Source organism: Hoplias malabaricus, chromosome Y (assembly GCF_029633855.1).
Source record: "Hoplias malabaricus isolate fHopMal1 chromosome Y, fHopMal1.hap1, whole genome shotgun sequence".
NCBI classification, from domain to species: Eukaryota; Metazoa; Chordata; class Actinopteri; order Characiformes; family Erythrinidae; genus Hoplias; species Hoplias malabaricus.
In genome coordinates, this window is record NC_089820.1 from 22,974,823 (window position 1) to 22,991,816 (window position 16,994).

Consider the following 16,994-nt stretch of genomic DNA (forward strand, 5'->3'; position numbering starts at 1 on the left):
AGGAAACCCACGCAGACACAGGGAGAACACACCACACTCCTCACAGACAGTCACCCGGAAGAAACCCGCGCAGACACAGGGAGAACACACCACACTCCTCACAGACAGTCACCCGGAGGAAACCCACTCAGACACAGGGAGAACACACCACACTCCTCACAGACAGTCACCCGGAGGAAACCCGCGCAGACATAGGGAGAACACACCACACTCCTCACAGACAGTCACCCGGAGGAAACCCGCGCAGACATAGGGAGAACACACCACACTCCTCACAGACATTCACCCGGAGGAAACCCACGCAGACATAGGGAGAACACACCACACTCCTCACAGACAGTCACCCGGAGGAAACCCACGCAGACACAGGGAGAACACACCACACTCCTCACAGACAGTCACCCGGAGGAAACCCACTCAGACACAGGGAGAACACACCACACTCCTCACAGACAGTCACCCGGAGGAAACCCGCGCAGACACAGGGAGAACACACCACACTCCTTACAGAACCCACAAACCCAGGACCGTGGAGCTGTGTGACCGCGAGACTACCAGCTGTACAACTGTGCCGCCCTTCATTAGACGTGTTAGTGTAATAAATGTTCTTGTTAATGGGTTTTATCCAATAGAGATGTGGCACCAAAATTCAGTTGGTCAAACTCTGGGTCACTGGGACCCTTCATGTTCAATTTCAGACCAATTGCAATCCTCTGTCATGTTTAAGCTTCAATATTTTAATTTCCTCTTTTATTTTGAATAGAAAATGACATCCTCACCACTCTACACCGAAGCTCTCCACTGATTTTAATGAGACTCGATTATTACTCCACACTCAAAGTTTAAACAGATGCTCCAGTTTTTAAAGGAACACTTGGGGGTATATTTACCCTAAATTTACAGCTTTAAAATGATTGTGACACACCTCTGACTTGTAATAGTCAAAATAGACAACAATAATTTATTAGTATGGTGTAGGGCCTCCTCAATCTCAGCTCTCTCATTAAGAGAGGCCCATGTGACCTAGAGCATTTTCTGAAGAGATAATCTGTTTCTAACCCTGAAAAACTTAAATCCGATTTTAGAAAATCTTTATATCTCTTGTGAAAACTTCCCTTTCCTCGTGTGGATGAATCGTTTTGGTGATTGAAATAGTTTTATCAGAGTCTTAAAAACAAGCGAATCCACCAGTGAGACACGGCGAGAGGCAGAGGAGGCGAGTCTCAAGCTCATACATAGGCTGGTAACTTGGGATGTACAGTATTGTGTATAGTCACGATAGCATGCGATCGAAAGAGCAGTTTCTGCACATTCACAGAGTGTTTGAACTGTATTTCTGCGCTGTGTTACCACTAAGATATTAAGAGAAACATCGCAAATGGTCGTATTTGATGCGCCAGCACTTTCTTCAACCTCAGAGGGTTAATGGCTGCCCTTATGTGGAGCACCCACGTTATGGAGCATTAACAGGTTAATTCAGGGACTACCGAGCAATGTAGTTCTTTATCTCAGGTGAATTACACTTTGTTGAGAAAATAAATATTAATCACTTTCACAAATAGTACCTACAACATTGTGTGGAAAAAGTTATTTATTTATAGGTCAAATATGATTCATGTTAATGTTGCAGGAAAGCAGATTAACTCGTTCACTCAAGCAGACCTGGCCTCCCGCACTGTCCAGTATGTCCACACCAGCGAAGAGGAGAAACACTCGGACCAGTTCTCTTTCACTGTGTCTGACGGGGCTAACGAGGTAAACACACACACACACGCTCATACACACACACACACACACATGCTCATACACACACACACACACGCTCATACACACACACGCTCGCTCATACACACACCCACACTCATACACACACACACGCTCATACACACACACGCTCGCTCATACACACACCCACACTCATACACACACACACGCTCATACACACACACACACACATAGACGCACACATACACACACACACACGCTTGCTCATACACACACCCACACTCATACACACACACCCACACCCATACATACACACACACGCTCATACACACACACACGCTCGCACACACACGCATACCCCCACAAACACACACAGACGCTCGCTCATACACACACCCACACTCATACACACACACACGCTCATACACACACACACACACACATAGACGCACACACAAACACGCTCGCACACACACACATACACACACACACACACACACACCCTTGCTCATACACACACACCCTTGCTCATACACACACACGCTTGCTCATACACACACACTCTTGCTCATACACACACCCACGCTCATACACACACACACACACACATACACCCACACACACACAAACACACACACACACACACACATACACAATGTATGCATACAAACATTAATGAACATGAGACTTGCCTGAGTAAACACACACAAACTTCAAACGGGCAGAGGATTGAAAGAGATTAACATAGAAGAGCATTGATGTAACCACACAATGCACATAATGCATAGACTGCTCAAGTGGAACTCTACAAGAGCAAGTGCCTCTCCAGAGAGTGAGTGGGTAAGAGAGAGAGAGAGAGAGAGAGAGAGAGAGAGAGAAGGAGAAAGAGAGAAGGAGAGAACAAACCAAACGTGGTCTTCAGAAAAGAACAGCACGACCAATTAGAGCTTTTGATCCCGAGCAAAGCAGTTCTGAGCTTATTTTCTTTTATTCAGCAGCAGCTGCCTCACTACTTATTATTAAGGCCACACTTGCTTCATTCTCTTGGTTGTTACTTTAATTTGCATTTTAATTGGATAACTAAAAATGAGAAAATTAGATTCTGACCAGGTTAAACACATTTTAATAATAATAATAATGATAATAATTAATTAATTATATATATATATATGTATGTATGTATGTGTGTGTGCGTGTATGTGTGTGTGTGCGAGCGTGTGTGTGTATAATTTTTTTTATACATAATGCCTTTCCAAAACTCAAAATCCTTCATGCAATCCAACCCATCTTAAATTTGTGTGTTACAGATATCTCAGACATTCTACATCAGCATCCGGCCAGTGGACGACTCGCTGCCCGTGCTGAAAGTGCCGGGGATGAGGGTCCAAGAGGGAGTGAGGAAGACCATTACAGAGTTTGAGCTAAAGGCTGTGGATGCAGACACAGAGGTAACTCATTAACCATCGTTACAGGTACATTAATGCCTGCTTTAGTTGTTGTGAGGTTGATAGAAGGATGATTTCGATGTAGGTCTGTTTATACAGAACATGCAAATAGGTGTATTTCTGAGAAAGGAAATCTAGTTTTAGTCATTTGCATTGCTTTCTTATTTCTTTTTTTTTTTCATTATATTATACAGTATCTATTCTGTTTTGTGACTTTTCAAATATCCACTGGAGTTCTATTAGAAACTGCTTCGCTGTGTCTTTCTCAGAGTTTGGGTTTAAGTCACATTCTTACCCTTGTTTCTTGTTTAGTTTTTATTTGAACGGATGTTCTCTCTCTTTCTCTCAGGAGGACTCCATCACCTTCACCATTGTCCAGGCTCCGCGTCACGGTACCATCGAACGCACCAGTAATGGTCAGCACTACAGACAGACAAGCACCTTCAGCATGGACGACGTCTATCAGAACCGCATCAGCTACAACCACGACGGTAGCAATTCTTTGAAAGACCGCTTCACCTTCACCATCAGCGATGGCACAAACATGTTCTTCATCATCGAAGATGGAGGGAAAGAGGTGAGTAGAATATAGTTGGTGCGACTGAAGTGTTGACCGATTACCATCCATTTAATCGTATATAATCACAAGGTCTTTCCAGACTACGGGATGATAATAAGTCTCTTTATTGTAATTACGGTGTGGAGCTCAGGAGCATCTAGAGGAGTATAAATCCAGGCAGCATTGGGCTGTGTGTGGCAGAATACCATAAACTCCTCACAGAGTTTCTAACGTAAAGCGTCCCCAGATGTGGAGAAGCTGTTACTTCAGCAAAGCGGGTATATGAAATGATTAGCCCGTATTATTGTTTATTCAAACTCTCAGACTTTTCCACTTCAGTTTGGTTAAAGTAGCTGTAGCTTATGCAATTTTGATGGCGTTTACTCCGGCAGACTTGTGGTGTTGCCTCTGGGGGAGGTTTGGGGTCGAGTCAGTTTAGTGCTGGATCATCTTCCCAGCATTTCCACTGCTTCTCTGCAAGCTGTTCTGAGCTTGTGTCGTTCTTATTTACTGCATAAAAAGAACATTCATTCATTCATTATCTGTAGCCGCTTATCCAATTCAGGGTCGCGGGGGGTCCAGAGCATACCTGGAATCATTGGATGCAAGGCGGGAATGCACACTGGAGGGGGCGCCAGTCCTTCACAGGGCAACACACACACACACATTCATTCACACACTCACGGACACTTTTGAGTCACCAATCCACCTAACAACGTGTGTTTTTGGACTGTGGGAGGAAACCGGAGCACCTGGAGGAAACCCACGCAGACACAGGGAGAACACACCAAACTCCTCACAGACAGTCACCCAGAGGAAACCCACGCAGACACAGGGAGAACACACCACACTCCTCACCGACAGTCACCTGGAGGAAACCCACGCAGACACAGGGAGAACACACCACACTCCTCACAGACAGTCACCCAGAGGAAACCCACGCAGACACATAGAGAACACACCACACTCCTCACAGACAGTCACCCGGAGGAAACCCACGCAGACACAGGGAGAACACAACACACTCCTCACAGACAGTCACCCAGAGGAAACCCACACAGACACAGGGAGAACACACCACACTCCTCACAGACAGTCACCCGGAGGAAACCCATGCGAACACGGGAAGAACACACCAACTCCTTACAACGGGAAGAACTCCAACTCCTCACAGACAGTCACCCGGAGGAAACCCATGCGAACACGGGAAGAACACACCAACTCCTTACAACGGGAAGAACACACTAACTCCTCACAGACAGTCACCCGGAGTGGGAATCGAACCCACAACCCCCAGGTCCCTGGAACTGTGTGACTGCGACACTAACCTGCTGCACCACCGTGCCACCCATAAAAAGAACATGAGTTGTGAAATTAACTTCAGCTCCTGTCACAGCATTATTTGAACTGGGGGGGCTTTCGTTACTTCTGAGCTTTAATGTTGTTTAACACTAAATTTGGTTGACAGCCAGATTTGACCCTCAGACCAAGGATTTGTTTCCTGATAACAGTTAATCTTAGTCATTTATGAAAGAGTCAACTTTAAGAATTCCACATTTAGGGGTGTCTCGTTAAATAAGCAACAACCCAAAATGTATTTACCTTAATTTACACTTGCAGTTCATGCACTCTGAAAATAAGATACAATGTTTTTTATAAATATGTACATTATACCCTAAAGGTACATTACATTCTCTTCTCTAGAGGGAGAAGTGAATATTCATTCATTCATTCATTCATTCATTATCCAATTCAGCGGTGGGTCCAGAGCCTACCCGGAATAATTGGGCGCAAAGCGGGAACACCCCCTGGAGGGGGCGCCAGACACACACACACTCAGAAGTTAATATTTCATTCATTCATTCATTATCTGTAACCCTTATCCAGTTCAGGGTCACGGTGGGTCCAGAGCCTACCTGGAATCATTGGGCACAAGGCGGGAATACACCCTGGAGGGGGCGAAGTGAATATTTGTAATGTTATATTATAGAAATGTGTCAAATAAAAGAACATATTTTGGAGATGAAATGGGGCGATTAAAATCAACACAACATTAAAATCTTCCATTAATGTAGAATACATTCCGCAGTCAAAGATACTGAATATTTATCCTGAAGTAAATGTGTAGCCTGCCACCACAGTGCCAGTTTTTCTCCACCTGTCACATATTAAACCTATAAATTGGCACACATTTAACTCTTCATGTGTCAGTCCAGAAAAACTGCAAACAGAGTGTTACCCGTCAGCAGTTCAGCAGATAAAGAGAAAAGGCAGAAATGGGAAGAGATTGTACAGCCACTGTGTTCATAAACATTTTATTGTCAGGCTCTGTCTTTGTTATTTGTGTAAATGGTTGATCAGTGTGACTGTTTAAGTGATAAGCTTATAGGCCAGTTATAGGCCAATACTCGTCATTTTAAGAATGTTCTTAAAATAGGTTCTGAATGAAAATAAAACTGTAATTATTAGCCAAATTAGCTTCATTGCAGCTCAACTTTTGACTCCAAACTTGTCTGGAGTGATTTACTGTGTTTGGCCAAAGGGGGAAATCATGCAAATTATTGCTTTAATAAAACAGAGAGGACACTGAATCCTTCTCTCTCACTGTCTCACACACTCCATCAACTGATACCAGTCTCTCTCAGCAGCAGCTCTCCTCTCTTCTAGTCATGTCAGCGAGCTGTCAGAAAGCTGATGAGTAAACATCGTCTAGGTGGGCTGTAGGGAGGAAATTGCTTCACCTTGTCATCCACTGAAAATATGACAGTGCCACTCCAAGCGCACTAAATCTCTTCAGACATGTTGGGCTCAATCACTCGGATGCTGCCAAAGAAACTTTGAATTTTCTTTGGCTGACATGATTGGGAATGGCACAAAGTGTATGAAGGTTTATTGACTTCAGTGTAGAAACAGTGCTTTTTAAATGTCTTAATGGAGTGGTTAAAATATCTTTTTGCGGTGTTGTTTCAGGTGGTCACTGCAGCTCCTCAAAAATTTAAGATTGATATAATGCCTGTTGATGATGGGACGCCTCGCATTGTCACTAACCTGGGCCTTCAGTGGCTGGAATACATGGACAACAAGGTGAGAACACATGTATTTTTCTTAAATCAACACCTGGAAAGAAAACATCTGTAATTTTAGGATATGGTCATGCTATAATTTATTGAACAATGCTGCCCCCAACTGGCTAGATCTGGACACGGCCGCAAAGTGATACTGATATTTTCAAAGGTGTGTAGACACCCTTTCTGATTAGTGAATTCAGTCCTTCACAAGGCGACACACACACATTCACTCACATACTCACCATGTAACTTCTATTTTATTTTAAATTGTTTTTCAGGCCACAAACCTGATCACAAAGAAGGAGCTGCTGACTATCGACCCTGACACAGACGACGGTCAGCTGACCTATGAGATCACAACCAAACCCAAACATGGCTATCTGGAGAGCAAACTCAAACCAGGAACCCCTGTAACCTCCTTTACACAAGGTACTGCTCATATCCTTGCAAGTGTGGGTCATTATTTTATTAATAAGTGCAAAACATATATAAAATATAAAATAGTTTTTAAAGGGCTATGTAGTAAATAGAACGTGGCACGGTGGCGCAGCAGGTTAGTGCCGCAGTCACACAGCTCCAGGGGAACTGGAGGTTGTGGGTTCGATTCTCGCTCCCGGTCTGTGACTGTCTGTGAGGAGTTTGGTGTGTTCTCCCTGTGTCTGCGTGGGCTTCCTCTGGGTGACTGTCTGTGAGGAGTGTGGTGTGTTCTCCCTGTGTCTGCGTGGGCTTCCTCTGGGTGACTGTCTGTGAGGAGTGTGTTGTGTTCTCCCTGTGTCTGCGTGGGTTTCCTCCGGGTGACTGTCTGTGAGGAGTGTGGTGTGTTCTCCCAGTGTCTGCGTGGGTTTCCTCCGGGTGACTGTCTGTGAGGAGTGTGGTGTGTTCTCCCTGTGTCTGCGTGGGTTTCCTCCGGGTGACTGTCTGTGAGGAGTGTGGTGTGTTCTCCCTGTGTCTGCGTGGGTTTCCTCCGGGTGACTGTCTGCGAGGAGTGTGGTGTGTTCTCCCTGTGTCTGCGTGGGTTTCCTCCGGGTGACTGTCTGCGAGGAGTGTGTTGTGTTCTCCCTGTGTCTGCGTGGGTTTCCTCCGGGTGACTGTCTGTGAGGAGTGTGGTGTGTTCTCCCTGTGTCTGCGTCGGTTTCCTCCGGGTGACTGTCTATGAGGAGTGTGGTGTGTTCTCTCTGTGTCTGCGTGGGTTTCCTCCGGGTGCTCCGCTTTCCTCCCACAGTCCAAAAACACACGTTGGTAGGTGGATAGGTAGGTGGATAGGTAGGCTCTGGACCCACTGCAACACTGAATTGGATAAGCGCTTACAGATAATGAATGAATGAATAAGTAGTAAATATTACATTTTTTAGGATCATTGACCCCTTTAAGCTCTTGGTCTGTGGGCCCACATTTTAATTTTTCAAAACTAATTAAAAAAAAATACTTTAATCAAATGTTTCACAGCAGTAGTTAAATATGTTATTATTAAGCTACAGTTCAGTCATTTATATCATTTATCATGATTTGCTCCCACTTTGTATAGTCCCCAGACCCAATTACTTTTCATTATTCTATTTATTAATAAAGTACCTGATGAAGCAAAGGATTGGGTTTAGGTTTGGTTTTGATTAATGTTAGCATTAAATTGAAGTAAAGTTATGTGAAAAAGTCAGTGACAATCTATCTCATTCATTCATTCATTCATTATCTGTAACACTTATCCAGTTCAGGGTCGCTGTGGGTCCAGATCCTACGTGGAGTCATTGAGCGCAAGGCAGGAATACACCCTGGAGGGGGCGGCAGTCCTTCACAGGGCAACACACAGACACACACATTCACACCTATGGACACTTTTGAGTCGCTAATCCTCCTACCAACGTGTGTTTTTGGACTGTGGGAGGAAACCGGAGCACCTGGAGGAAACCAGGCTCCTGGAGCTGTGTGACTGTGACACTACCTGCTGCACCACTGTGCCGCCCAGTGACCATCTAATAACCTGTAAACATTTACAGTGAACCATCCGTATATAATGGGATTGAGTACCTTAGTCTATTCAGATTAATTAACTGACATTTTGACTTGTTAATTAACTTGACTTGTCCTACAGCGGATATAAACCTTGGCCTCATCCGCTACGTTCTGAACGAGGAGGGCTTCCAGGAGACCATGGACAACTTTAAGTTTCTGGTTAAGGACAGCAAGCCCAACATCGTCAGTGACAACGTCTTCCACATTCAGTGGTCCCTCATCAACTTTGAACACAGCAGGTGGGTGTCTCTGATGCCTCCATATTGTAAAGGTCTAGTGTATCTGTTAGCAGATATGTATGTACTCTCACATCCTAAAAACCTCCTGAAAAAGTTTTAAAAAATGGCTGGAGATAAGCATGTCGATTGGAGTGATTTTAAGCTGGTTATTAGTAATTAATATAATTAATATATTCAACATTGTTTTTGTATATAGTCCTTTCTCAATATTCGCATTGTTTACATGATTCTCTTTAGTGGAAATACACCATTTAATGGAATCATACAAATGGTAGGTGTTTGCCAGAAATGTAAATGACCAAACATTAGTATTGTGGCTTCCTTTTTTTAAAATTTACATATTTGTTTTTTTTAAACTGGTTAAACACTCTTCTGTAATAATACAAATAATAGTGTCTAATTATATATGTCAGAGTAATTAAAATGTGTAATTGTTTGCGTGTGCAGTTATAATGTGAGTGAGAAGGCAGGTACTGTCGCGGTTACAGTGAAGAGGACAGGGAATCTCAACCAGTACTCTATCGTACTGTGTCGAACAGAGCAGGGCACGGCTACCTCCACCTCCACCGCCAGCTCTCGCCCTGGACCACACGACTATGTGGAGCACGCTGGACAGGTACTTAGAATCATTAGAAGTGATTTTTTATTACAGAAGGTGTAAAGGGGAGGTTGCTGATGCAGTGCTAGGAGACTAACTTTGAAACAGTGGTTAAAAAACTATCATAACTGTCGGGATCGTGGGGCGGACTGACGGAGGCGGATGCACTTGCTAAAACACAGTAACTTTTATTTACAACACAAGATGATAATACAAAAACAGACTGGGATAACTAGAGAGAATACTTAAACAAAGAAAGACTGAGACAGAGAGACTTGGACAGAGAGAGGGAACTGGACTGAGAAACCTAGGTAGAGGGAGCTAAACATACAGAGAGAGAAACAGACTAATCTTAGACATAAAGCTAAATAGACACCTGGACAGCGAGAACTAAACAAACATAGAAAGCTAAACAGACTAAACTTGAACATAGACATAAACAGAGTAAACACACAAACAGATAAAAGACAAAAGAGATACAAAGACTGACTTGGAGGGCATGAGAGATAGACAAGATAGACAGACTGGAGAGCACAAAACAAAGGTGGAATGTCCAGCAAGGAAGTACAGAGACAAGGGAACTTAAATACATTACGCAGACAAGAGACACCTGGAACAGATAACGAGGGGGCAGGATGACAAATGACACTGACGAGGAGGAGGAACAAAGGCGGGACATGGGCGGAGACATGGACAAGGGCGTGACAATAACGTAAATGTTAGTTGCACACTGATATATTTTTATATATAATCCTATAATCCTTTAACATTTAAATACCCTTCAGCTATGAACAGTGTTTTGTTCTGATCTGGTTCTCCAGGTTCAGTTTGATGAGCGTGAGGACACCAAGGTGTGCACCATTGTGATCAATGATGACAATTACTTTGAGAACATTGAGAGTTTCACTGTGGAGCTCAGCATGCCTGTGTATGCTCTTCTGGGACAAGTGACCCGTGCCAAGGTCAACATCAACGACACAGAGGATGAGCCTACACTACAGTTTGACAAGAAAACCTACCATGTCAATGAGAGCACAGGCTTCATCTTCGCTCCCATTGAGAGGAGAGGTCAGTGGTGTTCTGTTATGGCCTGTACATCAAACAATATCAGATCTCTAATAGATTTTTAAATATTTAAGATAGATTTATACATGTATGAAATACATGGCTTAAAACCTTTATCATTTTTCCCCTCTGCCTCTCAGGAGATACGAGCAGCACAGTGTCAGCTCTGTGTTACACTGTTCCTCGATCAGCTCGGGGCAGCAGTCTTCATGCTCTGGAGTCCGGCTCTGACTATAAAAGCAGAGGCATGACTGGAGATAACAGGGTGATCTTTGGGCCAGGTGTCAGCATGTCCACCTGTGATGTGAAGTTGATCGATGACAGTGAGTATGAGCTGTCCGAGGAGTTTGAGCTGGTTCTGTCAGACGCCTCGGACAATGCTCGGATGGGAGACATCACCATAGCCAAAGTCGTTATCGACGGCCCCAACGATGCCTCCACAGTGTTCCTCGGAAACGCATCGTTTACCTTCAGCGAGGACGCAGGTCTGTAGTTCAGAGAGATTTCTTAGCTTTACTTTAATCACACCTCAGATTTATATTTTGCAAATGAAGATCTGAGCATGAGTGTGTTTTTCAGAATGAAATAAGAGTTCTGTTACTTAAACATGGTCTAAAAGTTCTGAACCTGCTCATCCAACATTTCTTCTGAAATTAAGAGTATTAATGTAGTTTGATCTTATTTACTACTAAGCTATGGGGATTATTGCAATGAGCCATGACTCCAGTGAGGTCATTTACTTTGTCCTCATTTTGCTACAGTTGGAACATACAGGGGTTAGACAATGAAACTGAAACACCTGTCATTTTAGTGTGGGAGGTGTCATGGCTAAATTGGAGCAGCCTGGTGTCCAATCTTCATTAACTGCACATTGCACCAGTAAGACCATGTGCATCCAATGCACCAATACACAGCAAGACTGGTGAAAGATTGGTTTGATGAACATGAAAGTGAAGTTGAACATCTCCCATGGCCTGCACAGTCACCAGATCTAAATATTATTGAGCCACTTTGGGGTGTTTTGGAGGAGCGAGTCAGGAAACGTTTTCCTCCACCAGCATCACGCAGTGACCTGGCCACTATCCTGCAAGAAGAATGGCTTCAAATACCTCTGACCACTGTGCAGGACTTGTATATGTCATTCCCAAGACGAACTAATAAATTATTGTGGTCTAAAACCAGGTGTTTCACTTTCATTCTCCAACCCCTGTAATTGATTTGTTTCTCTAGCCTACTGTTGCCTGCTAATCTTATGTTTGTGTCCTCCGCAGGCACTATTGAGATCCCTGTGTTGCGACAGGGCAGTGACCTCTCCTCTGTGGCCTCAGTGTGGTGTGCCACGCGTCCGGCTGATCAGGACTCTGCCACACCTGGAGTGGACTACATCCCCAGCTCCAAGAAAGTAGAGTTCAGACCTGGCAAGACAGAAGAGGTATGATGTAAACTTGAAAATGCTCTGAAAATCATGATTCATAAAAATGTGTATCCCTTAGGTTTCCCTTCATCGTGTCCCTTCCACAAGTTAGCTGCAGTTTTAAAGGGAAAAGTGATTCTGCAGGTGCACTCTTATTGCAGTAACACTGACTCTGAATTATATTTTATTACAGTGAAGGTAAAGGGGCAGTGATACTTAGATAACAACTTACAGTCCTTCATTACACCTGGCATGACCACACGTTTTAACACCTATTCCAGTTATTGTGATTTCCAGCTTTGTAGTAAAGCTCACATAACCCTTATGACAGGTGTGTCATTTCTTCTGCCGTTATGCTGTGACATAAAAACGTTTTTTCAACCAGTCTTTGATTATGTAGCACTGATACGAAGAGGACTTGTTCCCACATTATTTGGAATAATGAAAAAACACTTTTCTAAACCCGTGTATCCCTCTTTTTCTAGACATGTAGTTTGACCATAATGGATGACATCCAGAACCCCACCATCGAAGGGAAGGAGTCCTTCATTGTTTTCCTCAGCTCTCCAAGTGGTGCTGTGCTTACAGACCCATACGAAGCTTCAGTTTATATCACTGACACCACCCAAGACAGTAAGTGCAGAGTGAAATGTAATGTTGCTGTTTAGTGTTGTAGCAGAGTAATTCTTAACCTCGTGTTTCTCCCACCAGTTCCCAGTATGCAGTTTGACAAGGTGACGTATACGGTGAAGGAGAAGGAAGGAGTCCTGAACATCCCCGTCTTCAGGACTGGAGATCTCACCTACAAATCCTCCGTCCGCTGCTTCACTCGCACTATGTCTGCTATGGTTATGGATGACTTTGAAGAGAGGAGGAATGCAGACGTCTCTCGGATTGTCTTTCTCAAAGGGGAAAAGGTGATCTTTCCTCTTGATCTCTGGCTACAGATGGTTATCTATTAGTCCATGCTTTAGTCATTTTCAGTCATAAAGTTTAAAGAAGGAATAAACGTATAGCCATGTTTAGTTTGAGATTAATTATGTAAGAGCTGTAAAAAGATAACCATCTTTAAAGATAGTATGGTAACTCTTTACAGAAACGGTATGTACATGCAACATTCGTGGCATATTCTGGAACTGTAGTGGAACAAACAGTAAATAATTAGATTTATATAAGTGTATAGAAACTGTAATTAAATAACTATAATTAATGAGAAACCAGTGTAGTTCAACACACTACAGGGTGGGCCATTTATATGGATACACCTTAATAAAATGGGAATGGTTGGTGATATTAACTTCCTGTTTGTGGCACATTAGTATATGGGAGGGTGGAAACTTTTCAAGATGGGTGGTGACCATGGTGGCCATTTTGAAGTCGGCCATTTTGGATCCAACTTTTGTTTTTTCAGTCAGAAGGTTTTAACGTAACTTTATTCTTTCATGAGTTATTTACAAGTTTCTGACCACTTATAAAATGTGTTCAAAGTGCTGCCCATTGTGTTGGATTTTCAATGCAACCCTCTTCTCCAACTCTTCACACACTGATAGCAACACCGCAGGAGAAATGCTAGCACAGGCTTCCATTATCCGTAGTTTCAGGTGCTGCACATCTTGATGGTATGGTGTGGTATATGGGGTACAAAGATAATGGGGCCATTCTTCATCAATGGAAACCTCAAGGCCACTGGATATGCGAAATTGCTACGTGATGATGTGTTTTCCTCTTTATGCACTAAAGTTGTCACGTTCCATAAAGTTTTCCAGCAAGATGGTGCACCACCACATTATGGGTGTCAGGTCCGAGCATTCCTAGATGAACAGTTTCCTGGAAATGGATTGGTCGTTGTGATCCAGTCGGGCCCAAGGTCTCCCGATCTGACCCCCTTAGACTTTTATTTTTGGGGTCATCTGAAGGCAATTGTCTATGCTGTGAAGATACAAGAGGTGCAGCACCTGAAACTACGCCTACTACTACTACTACTACTAAGCCTGTGCTAGCATTTCTCCTGTGGTGTTGCTATTAGTGTGTGAAGAGTGGGAGAAGAGGGTTGCATTGACAATCCAACACAATGGGGAGCTCTTTGAACACATTTTATAAGTGGTCAGAAACTTGTAAATAACTCATGAAAGAATAAAGTTACGTTAAAATCAAGCACACCATTGTTTTCTTGTGAAATTCTCAATGAGTTTGATGTGTCACATGACCCTCTTCCGATTGAAAAAACAAAAGTTGGATCCAAAATGGCCGCCATGGTCACCACCCATCTTGAAAAGTTTCCCCCCTCCCATATACTAATGTGAAACAAACAGGAAGTTAATATCACCAACCATTCCCATTTTATTAAGGTGTATCCATATAAAAGGCCCACCCTGTATAATAAATTACATGTAGGTAACACAGTCTGTGATATAAAAAGCTTAATTAATGTATACTCCATGATGTACAAGCATGCATTAAAATCTAGTTTGGGAATAAACCGCCATGCTGCTAAAAACACAGCAAGGCTACAGAAGAGTTTTCCAAATTCACGTACTCCTGAACATAAGGTGAAGTAAACGGTAAAAATCACAGCTTGTTTTTTCTAGACATTCCATTACGCACTTCATTCATTCATTCAACCATCCATTCCTCCATTCATTCATTAACAAATGTATTAAGGAATTCTTTAATATATGTGTAGTTACTAATACATTCACTCATTTTTCAGACTATGTTTCGTGTCATATTTTGTGTGTAGAGTAACAGATGGGATGTTCTCTGTCTGCAGGTGAAGAACTGCACGGTTTACATCAATGATGACTCAGTGTTTGAGCCTGAAGAGGAGTTCCAGGTTCACCTGGGAACACCACAGGGAGATCACTGGAGTGGAGCCATGATCGGGGTCAATGATATCGTCACTGTGACAATCACAAACGATGAGGATGGTGAGACTTTTATTACAGATTGACGGATTGACAGATTGATGATTCTGTTCTTGTAAGGTTTTCTAAGTATACTATGGATATCAGCACCAGTGACCCAAATGTTTCAGTAAGATTAATAGGAGTCCCCGTATGGCAAGGATATCTACATTCAGACTGCAGGTAAAAGTGGGCCAAAGTTAACTTACTGCACAAATATTTTTGCCACTCTTGTGTTCTATTAGACGTATTTATTTTCCATAATACTATGTATATATTGTCAGAGATAAAGGACTGGGCTGGATGTATTTGGGAGTGAGCTACAATTTAAAGAAGAACAGTTATCCTGCAAATGTGATGATGCTAATTGGTCACCATCACTCGTCTTTTTCCCTGGAAGCTATGATTAAGACCACCATTGACCTTTAAGAAAATTCATTCATCAAAAGTTCACTTTTGCTACATTTTTTCATTATTTACTTTCCAGCTCCGACCATTGAGTTTGAACAAGCTTCTTACCAAGTGAGAGAGCCCTCTGGTCCAGATGGAATTGAGATTCTTAACATTAAAGTTATCCGTAAAGGAGACCTAGACCGGACTTCCAAGATCCGCTGCAGCACCAGGGATGGATCAGCCCAGTCTGGAGTGGACTACAACCCCAAGAGTCGGGTGCTCAAGTTCAGCCCTGGTTAGTAAAGTATAGTAAAATTGTTCCACAATGATAGCCGGGTATTTCTGCTCATTTAAAAGCATGTGCATGAAACTCTATAAATTTCGAGTCAGTATTGTGAGGTAATTTATTTCAGAACGACTGGTTTTAGCATCTGTTTCGTTTAAATGAGTATGAGCCACAGTTTAATTTAGCTCGCAAGCTCAGGAGCAAGGAGCGGAAGCTCTGGCTTTTTAGCCATTTTGGCTTGGTTCTTGGTCTTCTCCATGGAGAAGTAGAAGAAGAAGAGAGGAAAGACCTTTATTGATCCCCTTAGGGAAATTGTTGTTCTGCATTTAATCCATCCGTGATAGTGAGCACACAAACACACACTAGTAAGCAATTCTTCACACACACTAGAGGCAGTGAACACAAACACACACAACCGGAACAGGGTGCTGCCAGCCTCCTTGGCACTCAGGGAGCAGTTTGGGGGGTTAGGTGTCTTGCTCAATAGCAGGGGACTTAAACCGGCTCGCTTCTCTAACCTCAAGGCCATGGCTGCTTCATATTTAAATGGTGCTTTTACTTCTCTGCACTTCTTGTGTCTGTTTTGCTCCATACTGTGATTAGAGAAACTCAGATAAGGAGGCGGGACAACTCTAAATTTCTTCATTTTACCTCAGAAGCAGAGTAGAATCAGACAACTTGTGTTTTCTAACTTATGCAGCCCACAAAACTCTTATCCAGTGTGGATTGGTGAGCTCCAGATCTTGGAATAAATGTGCACATGCACTGAACAAATGATTATTTTTCATATCCTATCCCATTTAAAACAAGCAAAAACGAACCAGAATATAATTATGTAATTTCCTTTAAACAAATTCAATAGGAGAAATATTAGATACGCCACCTGGACCTGTTTCTTTTGTAGATGCAAACTGAAGGTGTGTCTATATTCTTGCCTTTTTAGGTGTGGACCACATTCTCTTTAAAGTGGAGATCTTGTCCAATGAGGAGCGAGAATGGCACGAGTCTTTCTCATTGGTTCTCGGTCCAGATGACCCAGTGGAAGCTGTGCTGGGGGAAGTCACCATGGCAACAGTCACTATTCTGGACCAGGAAGCTGCAGGGAGTCTTATCCTCCCCGCTCCTCCTATTGTAAGATCTGGTTTTGGAGATAGGAAAAAATAAAAATTCATTTGTATCATGTGTTTTTGTCCAAAGATGCACCATATAAACTGATTGCAAATGTATTTCATCATACTCATTATGAAATTAATAATTATATTTCAACAATACAGCTACACCAAATACTT

The 16,994-nt window shown here is 42.9% G+C and overlaps 1 protein-coding gene across 1 annotated transcript in view; it reads left to right on the forward strand.

Moving 5' to 3' along the window:
- LOC136678416 (extracellular matrix organizing protein FRAS1-like) overlaps positions 1-16,994 on the forward strand; it is a 177,861-nt gene that overhangs the window by 150,463 nt on the left and 10,404 nt on the right. Inside the window, 15 exon segments of the mRNA XM_066656471.1 lie at positions 1,631-1,755; positions 3,033-3,173; positions 3,520-3,747; positions 6,700-6,813; positions 7,076-7,226; positions 8,887-9,046; positions 9,494-9,662; positions 10,466-10,712; positions 10,850-11,194; positions 11,981-12,141; positions 12,609-12,756; positions 12,835-13,040; positions 14,894-15,050; positions 15,514-15,714; positions 16,649-16,836. Coding sequence (XP_066512568.1) covers positions 1,631-1,755; positions 3,033-3,173; positions 3,520-3,747; positions 6,700-6,813; positions 7,076-7,226; positions 8,887-9,046; positions 9,494-9,662; positions 10,466-10,712; positions 10,850-11,194; positions 11,981-12,141; positions 12,609-12,756; positions 12,835-13,040; positions 14,894-15,050; positions 15,514-15,714; positions 16,649-16,836 — 2,741 coding nt within the window.